This window comes from Lagopus muta, chromosome 22, assembly GCF_023343835.1.
Source record: "Lagopus muta isolate bLagMut1 chromosome 22, bLagMut1 primary, whole genome shotgun sequence".
Lineage (NCBI taxonomy): Eukaryota > Metazoa > Chordata > Aves > Galliformes > Phasianidae > Lagopus > Lagopus muta.
Genome location: NC_064454.1, coordinates 2,607,229 through 2,628,245, shown reverse-complemented (window position 1 = coordinate 2,628,245; position 21,017 = coordinate 2,607,229). Strand labels below are relative to the sequence as shown.

Here is a 21,017-nt window from a genome sequence, read left to right as displayed (position 1 = left end):
GAATTACTGATGCTGGGAAACAAACATGCTGCAGTTTGGGTAAGAGGTGGCACGCAGTCAGGTGGGCAGTCATCCCAGGGTGAGATCTTGGGTGCTGACATGATCTCCTGCCTTAAGTGAATCACTTCACCCCTGTGTGCCCATTGGGAAAATAAATACTAGAACAGCCAGCTTTGCCCCACTCCTTTCAAAAACAGAAAAGGAAGAAAGATCTGTCAAGAAGCATCTGTGTGTCTAGCTGTGTGACAGTGATCTCTATCAGCCCTCTTGGCCTGGGCAGGATGGAAGGAGATGCTGACTGTAAATCCCTCATTTTCACAGAGAGATTCCCCAGCAAGTGAGCCTTGAGGAGGCACAGCAGTTGTGCAAACTGCCAAGCGAGGAAGAGGGATGAGAGCAATGTGAGTCTGTCTCTGTGCAAAGCCATTTATGCTGCCAGTTTGCTGACGGTGCATTTTTCCCCATGGCGTGTTTTGCTATGATTATAGGTGCAAATTGGCTAGATTTACCTTGCTGCAGTGTGTTTATGACAGTTCCATCTGCAGGCATGCAGGAAATTGGCTTTGCTAATAACACGCATTGCTTCCCCTTTCCTTTTTCCATCCTTCTACAGATCAGCTCCAGACCCTGAGCACACAGTTCTGCAGTGCCTTCAAACACACATTCCACAATTGCAATGAGCTCAGACATTCCCAAAGCTTGTATATTGCCAAAGCTGAACAGAACTCCAACATGGTGGGGGTTTAATTTAAAAAGTAGCCTGATTTATTTTTACTTCGATTAATGTTTTCACGCTCCTTTGGGCTCTGCCAGCAAGAAAAGCCCCTCTGGCAGCCATGTTAACTCTGAAGTATCCTGTGAGTGCCACCAATGTATCACTGCCCAACCTGTGGGCTGTGTTGGAATAGGCCTCATCTTTTCAGCTTACCGCAGCACTCCGGATCTGAGGTTTTATTCTTCTTTTGTGCTCGGTCACAAAGGCGCTAAATGGGCCGAAATTCCTCAGAACTTGCCTCTTTCAGGATTCCCGCCTTTTTTTCAGCCCTCACACCCACGGTGCCACGCACACAAAGCTTTGCCGCCACGCCTTCCCCGCACCAACAAAACCAGGAATGTGGGATGGAGAGGGAAGATGTGAAAGTCAGATCTCACGGCGGACGGAGAGCTGCAGTGATGGGAACAGAAATGGAGTTTGAAGCTTGGTGCACCTTGTGCAGAAATGTGAGCAGAAGTCAAAGAGCCCCACAGAGCTGTGTGGGCTGGGGACAGCACAGAGGATTCAGCTGCAGAGGACGGTTTTACAGGTAAAATGGCATACAAACTAGAGAAATGCAGCGGGGCTGTTGCTTCGAATGCTGGAGGACCCGAAGCATCTAACATACGAATGAGAAATATTATATTAAGAAGGCTGATAGGGAAGAGCAGCTATGTGACAATGGCTAGGATTGCCTGGGTTGACCATCATCGAGTGCAGAGACACAACCAGCTCCCCACACCGCCGGCAGCAGACGAGGTTTGCATCCAGCTGGCAGCAGAGGGTAAGTCTCTTATTATAACATTTCTTTGGTGCCAGTATTTTGCAGTGCCTCTGAGTGATTGCAGCGCTATTTGAAAATGAATAAAATTATATTTGGATTTCCTATTTCTTCTTCTTTTTTTTTTTCCCCCTTAATGACTTGCTTTTAGTTAATGAAACATCCTGCTTCTTGGGAAAGAAAAGAATAGGCCGTGATTTCCAGCCAAGTGAGTATGTGCTTGCCAGGGTCTGTCAGTGCAGTGCCCCATTAAATTCTGTGCAGGGATCTGGGCACAGGGAGCTGCTGCACAATCAGCACCTGAAACCCTTCTCTTGTCCAACCCTTTCTGTGCCACATCCCAGTTTGAAGCTCAGGGCTGTTTGTTGGTCTGTTATAACGAGGTGTGAACGTCTTGATGTGATTACTTCAGGTGGGCATGCTGGGAACACTCAATGAGGAAATCCAGTTTTCTGTAGCTTGCATTTCATGCACCCACCTCCTGTATTTGGCACAGGCACTGTGCCGACCAGAAAGTGGACCACAGTTGTAATTTTGATACAAAACATTTCTCCCCACCCCTTTTTTTGGAAAGCAAAGGCTAGGCTCTGAACTTCATGGTGTTCTGTGGAGATGGTGTAAGTCCTGCATGCAGACACACAGAATCACAGAAGCACAGGTTTGAGTTGGAAGGGAGCCTTGAAGTCCATCTGGTCCCGTTCCCTGCATTAAACAGGGACACTCACAGCTCCATCAGGTGCTCAGAGCCCCAACCACCCAGACCCTGGGTGTCTGCAAGGGTGGAGCACCACCACCTCTCTAGAGAAGCTCTTGCAACAGACACACTGCAGTCAAAGCTTTTCACAAAGGTAATGTGTTTCTTTGGCCCAAAAGTAGCAGGCACCCAGTACTTCAGGGCAAGGAAAACAACTGAACACGAGGTCTATTGCAACCAAGTGCAGGATGGGAAGCACTCTGCATTGCTAAGATCAGGCCAGCTGTCTGGCTTGGTGGCAAAAGACCTTGCACAGGACCATGGAAGCAGACAGCAGCTCTGACACACCACAGCATCCCTCCTGCAAGAGACAGTAGGCTGGCTTGGATCCTTTTATTTGAGGCGTGGAAATTCACATTTTGCACAGATTGCACAGAGAGAGGCAGCTGCCCAGCAGCTGGTTGGTGATGTTGTGGTGGTTGTCTGCATCTCTCAGCTTTGGCTCAACCTTCCTGCTGTCAGAGGTGTTCCAGTGCTGGAGAAGAGGAAGGTATCACCTCTGCTTGGCCCTAAGCAGGCATGCCAGCCTGGTACATCTCCACCAAAGGGTTGGAAATGCAAACACTGTAATTTGGTTAAGTGGGAAGAGGAGGAAAACTTATCATAATAGTTCAAAACAAGAAACCCAAAACCAACAACTACCCTGAAAACAGCAAATAACAGCTGCTTTTTGCAGGAGCAGCAATGGCCAATTTTCCTTCTCATAAAAGAGAGAAATGATGTGTGTCTCTGAGCCTGCTGCAGCTGCAGAGCACAGCCCTAACCAACTTTCCGGAACAATATGATAGATTGTATCTGCATAATCAGAAGGAGGCAGGATCCTAAGGGGGCAGAGCTACTAACAGGCAGGAAAGCCAGAGTTCTGTGTGCTCACCCCATGCAGCACCTCAGCAATTGCCACGAGTGCCTGCTCGTGGTTATATTTGTGTATGTTTTTATATTTTTGGCTGAATATAATGCATGTGGGCACTCTTCTGAGTGATGGGGTTGCAAATATTGGAACAAACATGAAGGGAACATAGGCTGCTTCTCTCCTTTCTTCTGTTCCATGAAATCACTCCGCTGTTCCTTGCTACTTCTCTGTCATTTCGGGGTAAGTGTGCTGAGCTGTGTGAATCACAGTTCTCATTTGCATCACCTGTGTAGTTTGCTTTCTCCTAAAAAAACTCTTGTTCCTGGAATTGCATTATTTCTCAGAATCTCCATGGACTCTTTCTCTCCCTCATCCCTTGTGGCGAGCATCGTACTTTCATGGTTGTGAGCGCAGTGGTGAAATACTGAGAATGCACACTCCAAAGAGGAAAAAAAGATACATTCTAGGAAGAAAAAAAAATTATTAAGTGCCTCTTGTGAAGTTGTGAGGGTAGAACTAACTGCAGCTGTTGCACAGAACGGTGATGTCGATCTGTGCTTACTCAGAACGATCCTGAAAGATGTCTGTGGGTGGCACAGGACCAAAAGCAGATTTAAACTTCTGCTTTCAGAGGTGAAGCTCACTGCCTGAAAGTGCTATCCTGACTCACCTCAGATTGGGGCCGTGATTTGGTACGTGCTGTAGCCAAATGTGGCCAGAGAGGTAACACTTCACCAGATGTGAGTGACCTCAGTGTTACTTCAATGGCCTTATTTTCCCTGCACAAATCTTCAGTTTCTAAAACTGCACACGTATGTGACTTTCTCAGTGTTCTGCTCAAATTAAGAACATAAATAGTTATGTAGCTCATCTGGTTGCAGATGGAGTGTGCTTCAGGTTAAGTTTCCATAATTGCTGAAGTTGAAAGGCAAAGAAAAAGAACTCCTGGTGTTTGTTTTGTCTTTAATCATGCCTTTACAAAGTCAGTTTTGTGGATCCCTGGGGTTTAGCTGGAAAGTTTTGCTCATCTAAGAGAGGTGGTGCTGCCTTCTTCCTGCTCTCTCTGTTCTTTGTCTGTTCCTTTGTGATGGGCCCAGCGTTCTCTGGGCTGTGGTATTAACTATATTTACTCCTTGGAGATGGCTTTCACTGGGTTGGCAAACAAGGCAGGGCCTGTGAGATCCTACAGTCTTTGGCTCTTTGATAGGACCAAAAACATGTCTGTAGGTTTTGTAAATACAGAAAACACTCTGTTAGCCCCACTGCACTGCAAGGTCACCCTTAGTAGAAACTGGAATCTGTGTGCAAATGCCCCAAGAACAGGAAGAGCTCCTTTGTGACAGGAGCCTAAACCAGGATGCACTTCTGCAGGAAGCTCAGAGTGTTCTGGTCCCCCTGCTCACAAAACGACCTGAGTTTTAACAGGCTTATATGTTTAGCTTATTTCTTCACAGAGCACTCCTTTCACCACATAAGCAATACAGCTAACATCTATCACATTCTTTGCTTTCCCGTGTCCTGAGAAAGGAGCATATGTGGACTGGAAGCAGTACAAACCTTGCCATGTTTCAGATAGAGAAGGCAATGTCAGAGAAACACTCCTTGTGTTGGACACCTTGGGAAGGGCTGAACTCTCTGATCCCTTCTCTTCCTGGAATCAGAGATGCTTTGGGGGTGCGTGATTCAGGTTAACTTCAGGATTTGGTTGCTTTTGCATCTAAAGGAGGTGGTACAGCATGGCCTGCAGGATGAGCACAGATGACTTCATGTCTAGAACAGCGTGGTGCGCCCTGTTTGTCTGCTTCCAGCAGGAACAAATGTGCTCCCTGAATGTCTTGAGATCTGATTTGCAGTGGTGCTCCGTTCTGAATGTCTTCCTTCAAAAACAATTACATAAATAAATAATTTGCAGGGATTTATATGTCTTCTTTTAAGGGAATAGGAAAGTCCCAGTCTCCTGCATGAGAAAAAGGTAGGCTCTGAGTATAAAGTAATTACACTCCAATACTCCATTCTTTTTAAACATGCATAAAAATCAGAGAGATAGCTCCTTGAAAACTGCTAGAGCCTCACTGTTCAGGCATCTCCTTCACCACATACCATCAGACTTTGAGGGCAGGCAGGTCTGCAGTGGGAATTGGGAAGGGATGTGCACCCTTCCCCCAGCCTTGCAGCACAAGGACAGTCATTGCTCTTCTCTGTCAAAAGCTCTAATTCCTAATTTAGGAGGTAATTCTAGTGCAAATGAGTGCGCCTTGCAGATAGAATTAGAGTCTGTGTGATGATTTGGAAAATACAATCAATTTACTCCAATTGTTTGTACATGTCAGATCTCTCCAATAATGAAGAATTTACTCCTCGTGCATGAATACAAACAATGAGCTATTAGCCATGCGAGATGAGAGAGCCTGTCAGAAGCAAAAACCCCAAGATGTGATGTGCTACATCTGAACATCAGTGAGGATCTGCCCAGGTCCGTGCCATGGCACTGTGCCTTCAGTGCATGATGAGGGGATCTCCTCCTGGCTAGGGGATGGAAATCAGCTCCTGTGTCCTGGATGAGGTGGGAGGAAGGTGCAGGGAAAGCTCTTGGTCCTTCTGCTGTAAATGGGGAAGAGAATCTGCTGGATTTGGAGCTGCAGTGCCTCTGAAATGGGGTTTGTATTGACTCCTATTGCTAAGCCAGCCTGTATCAGGTTGCTCTCCCACCACTCTCAGTGAGCTCTGCTCCCGAATTGTGGTGGCTGCAGCCCTTTAACAGTGCTTCTCTGTAGCTCTTGTGTTCCCCAAGGGCTTGAGGGGCCTCTGGAGCTCCTAAAGAATGCCACAGTGCAACATCTTTTGAAGTCCTGGTTGGGACTTTGCTGATGTGACTGTTATAAATAGTGTAGCTGTGGTTTCTCAGTTGCAGTAACACATTTCTTAATATTTTCCCTATCTGGAAGACAGACTGGATCTTCAGCTGCATTGAAAAGCTGTGGATTATTTGACTATAAGGTGATTTACATCAGCACAGAGTGGGTCTCGTGTTTCTACCTCTTTTACAGCTCTTACAGACCATTCCTTTGTTCCAAATCCATCCAGGGCTCGTTAGAGAGTTAATGGAGAGTGACTGTTGGTCTAATCATTAATTTCAAATTATTTCATGGTCTGATCTAAACCGCTTTTTAGGAAGCAAACAGTATGCATATTTCATGAAATTAATTTCAATGTCTGTTTAATTGTGAGTGCTCTCCGTGAGGCTAGGAGACACTTACTGCTCCTTTCAGGTTGTTTGAGCTCACAAACATGGAAGCTGAGAAACTGATAATGATCTGCTGCACCCTGAATCTCCTTCAGCTCCTTTTTGCCTGATCCTTCCCCATAGTTTCTGCACCTCCAGAGTTTGCAGGAGAAATAGGTCACAGAGGAAACAGCATTGCGTTGTGTATTTCTGACAAAGGAGGGTCTCACTGGAAAGCAGCTGCTGGGAGAGGTTGGTACCACATCTGCAGACTGCAGTTCCTGTGTTGCCTACTGGAAGGGGTGACTGCCTTGGCAGGGCCCATGCTGGCTGCTGGGAGCCGATGTTGGAGTGCAGAGCTCACCTCTGTGCTGCATCCAGGTGGGAGCTCCTTGTGGCTGTACGTTATTTAGGCGTACAGATGTTAAAGCATATGTATCCTATCTCTGGGGCCAGCCTTAATGCTGTGGGAAATGTATGAGACAGTAAAACCTACATTATCTGGGATTTAGGATGTTTGCTTTGCAGAAGGGGGGATTAGAGAATAGAAAGCCTGAAATGACCATCTGTCTGCAGGAAAAGGATCCTGTGAATTATAATTTCCGTGGTCATTCTCCCTTGTTTCCTTGGCTTTGTTTGACAACTTCTATCAGAGGTAATGTCCTTGTGCCCCCAAACAGTGACATAATTCCCACTGAAGTTTTCTTCTCCTTATGTCCTTTTCCATGGAGTTGCAAGATATCTGTAGGAAGCATTTACTTATCTGTTGCTCTCGGAGTTTTCTTCTTTTTGCAGCTCTGCATAATCTTAGTGCTTCCAGCACCTTCTCTCTAAGGAGTGACAGCTGTGAGTGTGCACCTCATTTCTGTATTGCTTCTACATCTAGCATGGAAATGCAATTGCCTCTGGGGCGGAATGACTCACACTGTTGAACCTATTGCTGCACAATAGTTTAGGTCAGGAAGTAAGTAGTAATACTGTGTGCTTGTATAGTAGTGTTGTCGATTTTTGCAATGTGATTGTGGATATAATGCTATTTGATGTTTCTCTGTAGAGCCTCTCTTCCTGGAAACACGGGAAGCTTGAGCTTCTGTTTTTCAATAAGTCTCCAGGCCTTCTGGCTTTAGAGAAGGAATGTGAAAATGTGTGAAAAGCAGCTTTACAGATTTGCAGTCCAGGGTATCTTGGGGAACAGGAGCTTTTTTTGCTTACTGAATGTTTTCTTTTCTCTCTCCATTCCTTTCTTTCCTCTCTTCCTCCTTCCCTTCCTCCCTTCCTCCCTTCTTTTTTCCACTCTGCGCACAAACCAGCACCCCCACTTATCATTTCCTTGTTTACAGCAAGGTGAGTCGTATTTACAGTGCTGTGGAATTTGTCAGGAGATGCATTCTGCTCGTCATCTGTTTCTTCCCCATTTCAGAAAGCAATTAGCAGGCGGAGCATGTGAATAACACAGTGTGCTGGAAGGGGCTGCTCACCCAACTGTGCCGAACAAAACGGCTGCTGTCAGTTCCTGCAAGCTGACAGCTCTGACACCAGGGTACAACCCAGGTCCTGCAAGCAGAGATGCCCTGAACTGGCAAGTCAGCATAAGGAGAAGAAAAAGATGCACAAGTAACAGCAAGTGGACATTAGGGATTTTGAGAGGACAGCCTTGGGGTAAACAATGGCCATTAGGAACATGGAGTGTAAAGCTTGCTCCTTCCTCTTTCCATATAAGCTGAAGAGCATGGAAATATTGGGGGAAATAACTTATTTTGTACTGACTTCTGCTGCTTCTGATGCAGTCTGTGCTGAGGCAGTGTGTGAGGCTGTGATTTTCCAGCTAGGAGAGAGCTGAAAGATGCAGGACAACAGAGTCATGTTTCGTGGGCAATTAAAGAAACCACCCACAAACATCACTTAGTCCTTCCTGTCCTGTCCTGTCTGTTTCTCAGCTGCTGGTGAAGAATGTTCACAAGTATCAGAAATGATCGGGACGATTTTTAACTTACCTGAGCTGACATGGCAAGCTAATACACCCCATAGAACTCCTTCGGCCCTTGCAAGCTGGTTTCTTCCAGTTTGTGTGCTGGATTTGGGAAATTCACTCTTTATTGATCCATATTTAGAACAAGGTCTAGGAGCCCTTTGTTTTAGAAGGAATTGTCAATTCGGAAGGGGGGACTGTGAGCCCTGGGAGAACTGAAGATGCCTGAGTTTGTCCTGCAGCAGCTCATTGCCTTTGGAAGGATACAGAAGCGGACCTTTGTGATCTGCTTTGACCATCCAGCAGCAGCTGCGCAAAGGGGCTTTGAGACTCAGCAACAAAGTGGTGATTGAGGAGGGAGATGTTTGTTGTTTTTATGTTCGTTTGGAAGGATGGGCTCAGCTCCTTGGCACAGGGTGCTGCTGGGTGGGAATGTCACGCACAGCCCACACATCACTGACACAGCCACAGAAGCACCCATGTGCTGAGCATGGCCCAAGGCTGCAGCCTGGAGCTCTGCTTCTGCAGGTGGAGGGGAGCACAAGCCTGCATTCCTGCGCTGGGTCCAAATGCTGAGCCTTCTCCTGGCTTGCTTTTGTCTGCTTTTAGGTGGGAGACAAGGGAGGAAAGGGGAAAGGAGAGTGAATAATGAGTAGATGTTAAATTTTTGTTTATGAAAGGCTTTTTGATGGCAGTCATTTAAACAGCAGTCAATAAATACACTCCCTTAGAAAAGCCAGTTCAATTCTGTACCATACACGGATTTGCAGTATCCAAGACAGATGAGATCTCTCCCATACTTTCACAAGAAACAATTTATTTACAGGGTGAAGCTGTCAGGCCTGCATGAACGCTGCCAAACCTGGCAGCTCTGCAGAATAAGCTTTTGTTTGGTTTATCTTCCTTGCTTCTTCCTTCAGCCAAAGCTTTGTTCCAAGAAGGTCAAAGGATGGCCCTGTCCTCATCTGCCAGCTCATCTGGACCAGTGCTGTGAGTTGTTGTCAGTGTGTGGAACGGCTCTGAGCAGAAATCACTGCTGCAAAGGAGTTCTTTGAAAGGGAAATCTTGTTTGGAGGGGTGCAGAGGTCGTGCCCTAGGGAGATGAGGAGCGTGTTTGATGCAGCAGGTGGTGAAGCGTTCCGTATCCTTGGTGTGAAGATGCACATCCTCTGTGGCCTCAACAACTCGCTCTGCCACAGCGATTCCTTTCCTTTCCTGCACTGATTCTAGCGGGCTGGGAGCATTCCTAGCACTGGGGGTTTTATCAGCTGCGCTGCAGGCTTCTTCCTTCATCCCTGCCAAAGGGTTTGCAGCCTGTGGCCTCTACTATGCAAAGGCAAAACGTTTTGCTGCCAAGAGGATGGTGTAACTGAGATTTAAGGTCTGTATGCAAAGCCCTGCCGTGTTTGAAATGGAAGTAGAAACACAGTCATCTTCAATCTGTTTTTTTTGTATGATTCACAAGGGGACTTCTGGGCCTTGAAAGGAAAAAGCATGTCCAATGGCAGTAGATAAGGTTGCAGCGCTTACTGCTGCATTAGCAGCATTTTAATTGCAGCATTGAAGTCAAAGCATTGAGTGAATGTGCATTCATACCACATCAGCTTTATCAACGACAATGTTGTCGCCATTTAAATGTGTGAGGAAGCAGGCTCTGAGGTCAGTGTCTTGCACAGGATCATTTGGAGGCAGCAGCTGAGCTGAAACAGGGTCGCAGTGCCTCTGCTCTGTATTCCCAGCACTGGAGATGAAAGGAAACCTCCTCCAACGTTCTGCCACTGATGTCCAGGATACTCACCTCCTTTTAGAGGCAGAGGGAGCAGAGATATGAGCAGAAAGCTGGGGCTAGAGAAACTCCTCATGCTGCTCTTCCCAGTGCTGTGGGGCTCCCTGCTATTAACCCCAGGCTGCTTTTGTGTCCTTCTCTGATTCCATCAGAAAGCAGCATGCTCCACTCCCTAACTGGTGGCGGTGGTGGCTTGTTGTTTAACAGCAGTTTCACCTTCATTGCCAAAGCTGTGAGTACGGCTGGGCCCAGCCAGGAAGTGTAATTAAAGTTTGCTCAGACAAAGGCGTTTGGTGACGAGACGCAATGTTGCTGAATCCACAAGGGGCACAATTAACTGATAAGAGTAAACTAATTGTTATTCATATTAAATTAGGGCACAGGTGATTTGGAAAATCTATAGACACTCCCATATGCTTTGCAATTTTGCATTGCAGATTATGGTTTTATAAGGCCCTTCTGGGATTCAGATTATAGAGGCAAAGCGTGGAGCTGTATCTAAACTGAACCTACTGTTTCCTGATTAACTACATGATAAAAACATAAATGTGCACATCAGAGAATTTATCACTGCGTTTGCATATTAATTTTTCTTCCCCAGAAATGAACACAACTGTTTTTTTATAGAACCAAACCATTGCACTTCGTGACAACTGAGTGAACCCAGAGCCAGCGATGTGATTTCAGTGTTGTCCCAGAACTGTTTGGAGATGGAGGTGGTTAGCAGAGACTGGCAGGGATGTGCGTGGGAGATATTTGCTGCTCATGATTTGGTGCTGCGCGTTCATGCTCTGCATTTAGGGGTAAGAAGCAGCAGGACTGTTCTGCTGACAATGGACTGCACACGGATGTAGGCTCTCCACAGAGTTCTTGCACTTTTGGAGCAGTTTTCTAACAGGCTCTGTTGGTTTAAAAGAGTTCTGAAATGAATATTTATAAGCAGGCGTAGTGGAAATGCTAAGTCAGGGCTTGAAGCAGTGATGGAGCACCTGGTGTGAAGGCAGGGCCAACCCAAGGGAGCTCAGGTGCATGCAGTGCACCTGAATGACTGCAAGGGATGGAGCCAGGATCCATGCCTTCCCAGACCTCATTTAAGGGCTGGCAGTGGAGGTAATGGGACCTTGCTGGAGATCCCTGCCTCCCTGAGGCCTTCCAAAGGTGAGCACGTTTTCTTCCTTTGTTTCTGTATCTAGGTTGCTATGCTGGGGCTTGTTCTCATTTTGTTGCAGCCTGGGACTATGCCACCCCACTCTTACAGCATTGTGAAAGGACACAGAGAAACAATCAAAATTGCTTGTGTGATTTTGGGATGTGTGGGATATTATTATATTGTTATTATTTATGCATTTCAGTGCTTTACTTTATCAGTTCAGTATGTTGTGATCCCAGAGTGCCACAAGCTGCTCCTGAAGGATGTTATCTCTCAATTGAAAGTTCCCAACTTGCCTGGTAAATCAGTGGTAGAAAACATGGGGACAACGCAGCAGGAAAGGGGGCAGAAATTGTTTCAACAGCCCAGCTCCAGTATTTTGTAGGCAGTTTGCTTCAGCTTGCTTTTAAGGCTTCTGACCCCTAAAAACATAAGGGCCTTTAACATGTCATCTGAAAGTCTCCACTTGAGCTTATCTCCCTAATCACAACAAGACAACAAATGGGAATCCCAGCCCTGTGCTTGTTTTCTTGCTTTTTCTCCTGCTTGTGGTCTCCAGCTGTGGTCCCCGGAGCAAAGCCAAGTCTCTGACCTGTGCATTTCATGTGTGGGGTGTTGGGTGGAGGTTTGGGAGGCAGAACTTAATTACTGAGAAGCACTGAGAGAGCTGCATCACTGCTTCTGTTTGTTTGCTAACAGGGTGCTTCCCAATGAATTAAAATCCCTCTGAGGACAATTTGGTGGATGTGATTGAGTGCTGTCTGGGGTGCACTGGTCTCTGAACAATCTCTGCCTTGGATTCTGGCCAAAGCAGCGATCAGAGAAAGGCTGCAGCTGGACAAGGAGCCCAGGGGTTATTGAATCACTCCTGCTAACTCCCAGCAACACATTAAACCATTTCCTCTTTGATGCTCCCCTGAGTCAAGTTTACCTATGATGGGTATTTAGGCTGTGAAGTTTCTTCCAAGCTGTCAAGAAGCAGCACTGCCAGCAGGGAGCTCCATGCAGCGGTGCCTCTCCTTCCCTGGCTCTCATCTGGGGTTGTGCTTCAGGCTGAGGTTTCTCTACAAGGGGAAATCTAGTGGTGAAGTGCTGTGCTTGGCCTGAACTTGTTTGAGGATTTGAAGGGGAGAGCACCACCTGCTGATACGTCACTGCGGCTTTTCTATCCATCTCCCCAGCACTGGCTCCAACCCCTCCTAACTGTGGGTCTGAGTATCTGCAAAGCATCCCATGGACACTGCTTCAATGGTTGGGATGTGCATGTGCTGCTCATGTGTGTGCAGAGACTTGATAGGGTGAAAGAGCTCCTGATAGGTGGTATTACCAGGGAGGAAAGCATCTCCTCATCTTAGCATAAAGGCAAAGATGGGCCATAGGGTGTTCTGTGGCCCGTTTAGTGCTCATGGAGGGGTTTTCCTCCAACAGCCACTTTACTCTTATCAGGCTGTCCAAAGCCCTCTGCAGGCTGCTCCCTTGTGTGTGTCTATGGGCTGTGAGCTGGTGCCCAGCCTGCCCCCCTAGCTGCTCACCCTGTGCTGCAGAAGTCATGCTCGACAGCTTGAACATTGTGAAATAGACTTCTTGGATGAAAAGTAAGGAGATTTTGGATGCACTGACAGCTTTTATTGCTGCTTGCTGTACATTTACTAGAAGAAAAAGAGACCTTGGCTCCAGAGCAGATTTGTCATAGAATTATCTGCTGGTTTCCCCCTGCTGAAGTCCAACAGACTAAAAGGCTGAAATAGCTCTTTGCAGAGCTGCTAAGACTTGGGCATTTGCATCATGTGTTGGAAATGGTCTGTGCAAATAGCAGAACGTGTGGCTCCACTCCATAAGAAGCTTATCCTCTGCTTGAAAGTCCATTGGCCTTTGCCTGGCCCCTGGGGAGTAACTGGGATAGCAGGCACTTGCTGGTAGATCTTTGTGCCCAGCTTGCACCAAAGGAAGGACAAGGATCTGTTCCAGAAGCTGAATGGAACAGACAGGCTCCTAAAGAGAGTAGCATTAATAGGTTGAGGGATGTATCGCATGGAGAGCAAACATGAATGGTTAATTAGAGTTGTGGGTGTGAGCAGCCACTGCTCAGCCTCAAAGTGGGACTTTCAGTGAAGTCCTCCCTTCCTATTGCCTTTAGACAGGGCTGGCCCATCTCCTTCCTCATCAACTTCTCAATCCCAGCTTTGCTCTGGCCGCTCTAATGCTCCATCCCAGCAGCCCGGTGCTGATGGTGTGCTGAGCCGTACCCTGCTATTTGCTCAGCGTTTGCCCTGTGCTTTTTTCCCTTTGCCCCGCGCTGCCTCAGCTAATGAGGTTATTGTGCAGCCAGAAGAGGCGTCCGCTCGCGTTTGTGCCTGGCTGCAGCTCGGAATGGAGATACTCCTGACAGTGCCAGATGGTGAGCAGGGAAAGGGACTGCAGCTCTGCCCCCTCCCAGGAAAACAGCCTGGTGGGAGCGTGCCCTCCCCAGCGCTGAGTTTCTGGGGTCTGCAGGGGAGATGAGGCACTGCTGGGCAGGCAGAACACGCCAGGCTGCAGCACCGAGTCTGGGCTTTGTTGTGCCTCCAATCCTATGGTAATAATCCTTACATAAACCTAGCCAGAAGCATAGCATTAATATTTTAAAAATGACATTTAAGGTATTGAATATACACCGTGTTCTCCAGAAGAATATCTGTGTGTGTGCGTGTGCACACTTGAGGCTTTGTTTTGCTTTTATAGTGGATGGCTGTGTGTATGTATTTTACTCGGGGTATTTGTGCTATAATAAGAAGGGGGAGGGAGCAGGAAAATACTGCTCTGTTTATATTCTCTGCTGTCAGCGGTGGAGCTGTATGGTTTAGATTCACATCCTCTGAAGCACTCTGATTTCCAGCAAACAACTGCCTTCCCCTCACCCAGAGACCTTGCAGGAGGGTTGCTGAGCCTCTCCTTCAGCCCTCCCCTGGAACCTGGCTCTGGTAACGTGGCACGCTCCATACCCAGCATGCAAACAAGTTGATATGCTAAAGTTCAAAGGGACAACCTTGGAAAATGTCAGAGCAGCCGCTCTGCACCGTTGTTCTGGTGCTCTGATCACAAAAAGGAGCTGAGAGTGCTGTAATTTGCAGGCCAGGGGCAGGGGAGGGACGCAGCAGTGTCTCTGTATGTGTCTGTGTCCCTCCTGAGCTTCTTTGACACTTTTCCTGGTTCCTTTCACCTCTGTGAGCCTTTGGAGACACTGATGCGGAGCTGAACCTGAAATGTTACTGCTCATCCATAATTTTTATAAATCTCAGATGTAACACATCTCCTCTTTCCTCCCTGAATTTTTATGTGTTTAGATTTTGTGACAGGAGTGTTTTTGTGTCACTTCTCCCTTGTTTTTTCCCTGTCTCTCCCAGCCCTGAAACAGTCAGCAGCGATGCCCTTTCCTGTCTCTTGATATAGGCCTCCAGGGACAGCTTCTGCCCATCCATCTCCTGTGTGCCACACCAGCACTGAGCCGGGGACATGCTGGAAAAGCGCTGGGTCTGAACCTGCCCTTTGATATAAGCGGACATTATGCATTTTTAATAGATGTAGAGCTCAGTGAAACCCTTAGTACTAGCTGAATTGGCACAAAATTCCCAGGCAAATAGTCTTTGGAGCTGATGTCTCCCCAGGTACCTTGCAGAAAATGAGCCCAAGGACACAAAAACGCAGCGTTCTCTTTGATTTCAGGAGCTGGCTCATTTTGTAGAGGATATGGCTGAGCAGAAGGCACACAATGGTGGTCCCCTGTGCAGTTTCTACTCAGTGAAGGATTCTGGATTGGCCATCCCAGAGATGTTTCTCATTCACCTGCAGATCAGGTGTAGCATGAGAGGAGAGGCTGTTGCACAGCACCTTCCTTTAAGGCGTCTCCCTCTATCTCCAGCACTGGCCTGCAGCTGGCCAGCAGACATCCCTGTGCCCTGGCAGCCCTTTTGGTACCCCCAAATGAAACACCTGATGGAAGTGATAGAAACAACTGGTGAAAATCTGAGGCTGTTCCATGATACAGAACTCCTCCCTCTGAGTACTGATTCTTTTTGCAGAAACTTGAAGGCATTTTCTTTTTGTCATTCCCCTTTGGTAAAGTGCAAACAAATCTCTCTATACCTACATGTTACCATGGCACTGTAACCTTGCCAGATGGGAAAGAGGGAGCAGTAAGGCTGAAGGTCTGTGCACATCCACTGTGCGACTGGTAGCCAGGAGGTGATGCTGGAGTGTGATGGGAGCTGGAAGCAGGTGGGCAGGCAGCAGTGGCGGGGCAGCAAGAGGTAATTCACCCCCAACCTCGGGGCTGGATGTTGGCTCGTGATAAGCTGCCTAGCTGTGAGTGTGGCATTCTGAGGCATATGTACAGTGGTGTTCAGCCATCTCAGAAATCTGCTGCTGAGCATGAGTCAGCCCTCCCTGGGTTAACTGTTAAAGAGCAGTATCAAGAGATACGATCTTATTCTGAGCCCTTCAAGCCCTTTCTTCCCTAAGTGGCCCCAGAAGAGGCAGGGAATGTCCCTAAGGTCCCACTGCACTGTCACAGCTCACAGAAGAGGGCTGTGACTCCCAGCTCCCACTGGGCATGGTGCAATTGTCCTCACATCAAGGAGTGTGGAAAGACACGATGCTAAATAAGAGGAGTTGTGTGACATCTAAGGAGCATGGCCTACTGGTTCAGAGCCCAGGTGGACTCAGCCTGGGAGCCATCAGTCTGAGTCTGTGTGCTACAAGGCACGAAGGGTGCTGCATAAAGCAGAGCTCAGCCTGCCTTCCTGACATCCTTGCTTTCCATCTAGCATAAGTCACCAATTTCAGATGGTGCTGAGCCTCCTCACCAGCAAGACCCATCCCTCGCACCCATCTCTTCCAGCCTGATGCTTCCCTCTTGCTGCTGAGCTGGGAGAGCATCTCCCCTCTCCTGTGGCAGTAAACTCACTGGGTGATGCCGTGAGTGAGGAGAGCAACAACCAATTCCTTAAGGGGCCATCTCAGAGCCTTCCCTGGCTTTTCCTCCTGTCGCAGGGAGAAGTGCCCCTGCCGAAGTGGAATAAATTGGTACAGACCATTAGCAGCGCAAGTCCTCCTCCGGCAGGGGGGAGGGAGGGAGCTGTCGGCACTGCTCTGGATACAAAGCAGTCAGCCACGCTCTGGCTCCTTCCTCCCGCATCCCGTTGGCCTCCTCCTCCTCCTCCCTGTTTGCACGCTCCCTCCCTCCCATGCTCGCTCCCTCTCTCATTCTTTCCTTCTCTTACCGCCACGCTGCAGAGAGGCAGACCTGGGGAACTGATGGTCCACGGAGGAGGAAGGAGCTTTCCCCTGCATTTCTTGGACAGTGAAACGGAGAGGCAGAGAGATGATGAAGGAGCGTTTTGGTTGCTGCCTGGATTAAAAAAGAATACATAAAAAAAAAAAAAAAAAAAATCCGGACCCAACAAACAAGGAAAAAGGGAGGGGAGAAAGAGGAGGAGGTTGCTGAAGGGAGCCCACTCCGGTGGGTGAACAACTGCTTTGAATCGTGCCTCTGTTCCCAGGGATTAAAGCATGAATGGGAGCAGCCTCCCAGCCACGATGGAGGGAGAAGGCGGTTCAGGCTGTGGGAATAAGGTAACTCTTGCCTCTCACAGGCATTGCATGGCTGAGCTGAGCAGGACAGAGATCCTTTATGCACGGGGCTGGGGTGTGTGTATGTGTGCATGCGATGGGCAGGAAGTGGGAGGATGCAAGAAAGACTCCAAGCAATTTTTCTATCTCTTTCAGTGTATTTAAAGGATGCAGAAAGGGTCTCGGGGGCTGCATTGCTGGAGATCACTTTGCCTTCCTTTCTCAGGCTGGGTGCCTTAGGACATCATGCTGCCTTGCCTGAGGAAGGCTGGCTGGGAAAAAATGCTCATGTCTTGCCTCCAGGAGCACTGTGCTCCCAGCCTTGCCCTCCAAGCCCTGCACCTGCTCTGGGGCTCCCCTCGTGGGCTTGCGTGTGGCTCTCCAGGATCTGCTTGACGACTTCAATGGCCCTGTGCCCCCCAGAGCCCACCCTCCCACCCTTGTACCCTGCAGAGTGACAGGAGGGAGGTGAGAGGCGATCAGAGTTGCTTTTCTCTTTCCCGGGTCATTCTCTGCCTTTTTTCTTTTTTTTTTTTCTTTTTTTTTTCTTTTTTTTTTTTTCAACAGAAAGAGAAGGGATTTAGGAGAAGGGGGAACTGAAATCCCTTTCATTCGTGCCAGCAGTGGTGAGAGCCAACTTTAAGGCTGCTTAAAGGGAAGAGCTTTCCAAGTGCTTTTTTTTTTTCTTGAGGGAGAGGAGATGGCTGTGCAATGCTTTGCCAGCTGAGGAGTGATCTCTGTGTCATGTTATGCTGTGGGAGTGGACTGGGATGAAAAATAGTGATTAACAGGCAGAAAGTCCATAGCAATCGATGAAGCAGTCCATAAATGATGCTTTCCCTTTTCCTGCTGAGCTTCCCTCTGACATAATTCCTGGATCTGTGACCCTAAAGGTCCTCATTTCTCTCAGCCAGACCAGAAAGTAGAATTTCAAACCATGCTGGGAGGTGGCTCAGCCCAGATGTTGTTTGGGAAAGCACGGAGGAGGTCCTGATGTCTCCAGCTGTGGATACCATACCCACTTCATTTCAACCCTTGCATAACTTTGAGGGCTTCTTGAGGGGTCTTCAGCTTGGCATGAGGTTAGGAGGAATTAGCTTTCGTTACTTTGCTAGCGGCGTGTCACAGATCATGTGCACACAGTGCAGAAAGTCACGAGCCCTGATGAGCTGTCAGTTGGCTCAAGAGCTTGCCTACACCTGTAAGGAGCTCACAGCCTAATGTTTGCTATGGACTCAGTGGCTGTGCAGTCTGTTTGTAGGTTTAGTGTGCTTGTCTGACATGTGTCCCTGAACATCTACAGCGAGGTGATGCCAGCTTGTGAAAACACAATCATAGACTCATAGAATCACAAGGTTGGAAAGGACCTACAAGACATCTAGGGTTGTGTGCATGATTGCACATGAGTACTGAAGATGGGCTGTGAAAATGTGGACTGAAGCTTCCAGACGTCCTTTTGTTTTGTGAGTAATTCTTGCTTATGTGAGGACATTCTCGTGAGCCATCGAGGTGCATCTTGCTGCCTTGTTTGTGTGATTAGTGCTTCCCTGTATGCAAATATCTGATAGGAGTGAATTGACCAGGATTTGGCTTGAGAAGATGGTTGGGTAACCTGACAGGGTGAGGGTGAAAAAGGTGGGAGAAAATGGAGGCATGGGTTGAGGAGGGGAAGGTAAAATAACTTTCTGTATGTAGCACCCAACTCTTCTATGTATCAGCCTTAAAGCAATGAGTAAGATGGAAGATATTCTGAAGAAGGAATGGAGTGATTAGGCTGTGAAAAAGAAAGATACTGTGTCAGAAGGGCTAACCTTTGGTATGAGCTGAGAGCCTTGGAAGTGGGCAAAGCTGGCAGGGCAGTGGATGCGGCAAGAAGGGGAAGGCAGCTGAGCAACATCTTTGTTTTCCTGGTTGAATATGTTGGGGTGTATGAGAGAGGGGAGAAATGCCATGAGTGACACAGAGTGCTTTCCAATCTAATGCACCTGAGTTCTGAATCTCTCTTGCCTTCCGTAGGCATTCCAGGTGAAGCACTCAGCTCTTCGGCACAGCGCTGGGAACCTGGGGTCAGTAGTGAGGTGGTAACTGCCCTGATGAGAGCTGCTGCTTCTGAGCTGGGCTGACTTGAGGAAGGTGCAAGAGATGGGATGCAAACCTCGTGTCATTTCTGTTCTCTAAGATGGCAAAGTGAGAGGGCATCGAAAGGAAAGCTCTCCCTCTACGTGCATGTGTTGGCACAGAAGCTTCCATGGGTGTTAATTAGTATCTCGATGTTTCCTGACCCATTGAGGTGGCTCATAGGGGAGAGTAGGTGCTGCCTTTCTAAGGGGGAACAGTGCCCCGAGCCAGGGACAGGACTGTCACCTTGAATGTGTCACAGGCCTGGCATGGTGCCACTGGGGTCTGTGATTCTGTTCTCTTGTGGCTTTGCCCTCATCAGGACAGTGTCTCAGCTCCAGTGGTGCAGGGATTTTCTCTCCTCCCCTGACCTGCAGCGTTGTTCTGTGTCTTTCTGGTGTGCAGGGCTGTGTCAGATCAGCATCACTCCCCAACACTGCTGACTTCTGGTAAATAATTCCTCTAACAGGGAGATCTGGCCTGAGCTGACCAAGAAACCTTCCAATTGCAGAGTGTGAGCACACTCTCCACTTGTGTAACGCTGGCTGCTCAGCATCACAATAATGCTTTCTGAAAGGAAAGCAGCACGTCTGCCCTTTGAATTTTTTCCAGAACCCTCACACTGCAGCAGTAGAAGTCTTGGGAAGTGAAAAGAACTGTCTTTTAAGGGACATTAGGGCAAATGTTGCAGGTTTTTTTTTCTAGTGTTTCATGCAGACTTGCCCTTTGCAGTACCTTTGCTCTCTCTTGCCCTTATTTCACTGCTGCCAGTTCAAGAAAGTTGTCCAAAAGCAGTTCATTCTTCAAACAAAAACCAAATAAAAGGGGCAGATGTGAATCCACAGGAAGAAAGGATGCAGTGCTGGGCTGTTCTGCATCACTCTGCGTTTTGTCTTGCAGGGATGCACAGCATGAGAGGCTGCCTGGGTTCCAGATCTGCCTTATGTCTCCAACTCCCAGGGATGCAGCAGAGTTGGGTCAGCATCCTTCTTGGGGCTGTTGCCCTTTGTGGCTTTCTCACCCCACATTTCTTTACAGTTCTCCATTGCCAAGTGCCATGCAGCAGTCTTGAAAATTGGGTGGACCTCTGCTGTATTTTTTGTTCAGACACAAGGCTGAAGGAGCATTTGGTGTGGCCTCAACCCCTCTATGGCAGAAAGTGTCTTCTGGAAGCAATGTCATAGGGAAGGCCCTCTGCAGTATTTTTTTTCATAGGTCCTCATTCTCTGTTCTGTGTAATCTTCTATGTTTTACTTGAAGAGGTCCTGAACTGGGATATTCCAGTGATTTGTTTCCAGGATTTGTGGCAAGAGAGGTGGCCTTTGCCAGCTGCAAGGCCTTAAGAGTGAGGATGGATTCTTCCTCTTTCTCCTGCCAAACCCAGCTGCTTGTGTTTGAGTTGGCAAGCTGATGTCAGGACTGGATTCACCTTCCTGAAGCTAATAAGGGCCTGGCTGAGTGGAGATCACAAGGTGTGGCTCATAATTAATCTTAATATCCTGATTAGACACATGGACCACCCCCAAGTACTCTAAGTAACACAGCATATTACTCACTACTGAACATATCCTCCTACATTTTTCTAATGGGAACTCCACACCTCCAAGGAGCTGAGAGATGGGAGAACTGAAGGCAAACAGTTCCCTGTGCTGGCCAGCAGAGCCCAGCTGTGCACTGCTATAGCTCTGTCCCGCAGCTGTAGGCATGCTAATCCATGTCCTTCTGTCTGATATCTTATTTGTGCAAGTGGAATTTGCACGTTCTCAGAGGCTCATAAAAATAACTGATGTGCAGAGTTATATAGCCTGTGACTGGAGCTTGCTCCCACATGTAGCTTTGCACGCCTGTGTTTTCCATTCTGCCTTTGTATAGGGAAGTGAGCTCTCTCTGAGATGCACGCACCTTGCATGCTCCTGGCCCTGTCCCAGCACCACGGAGCCTTTAAGCAATTTGCCAGCTGCACTGGTACTCAGCAACCCCTCCGGATGATCCATGGGGAGCACAGTGTGATATTCTTGGCAG

At 48.0% G+C, this 21,017-nt stretch overlaps 1 protein-coding gene across 7 annotated transcripts in view; it reads left to right on the top strand.

Annotated features, from left to right (window-relative positions):
- Positions 1-1,175: 1,175 nt before the first annotated feature.
- B3GAT1 (beta-1,3-glucuronyltransferase 1) overlaps positions 1,176-21,017 on the top strand; it is a 46,229-nt gene continuing 26,387 nt past the window's right edge. For 2 of the 7 annotated variants that reach the window (XM_048968265.1, XM_048968262.1), the window contains exon 1: positions 1,179-1,538. In XM_048968265.1, the coding sequence (XP_048824222.1) occupies positions 1,310-1,538 (229 nt within the window). In that variant the 5' untranslated portion in view covers positions 1,179-1,309. Of the gene's footprint in view, positions 1,539-3,338; positions 3,383-11,137; positions 11,279-16,366; positions 16,881-21,017 lie in introns of those variants that run through there. The other 5 variants (XM_048968264.1, XM_048968270.1, XM_048968278.1 and 2 more) reach the window with 5 other exon arrangements.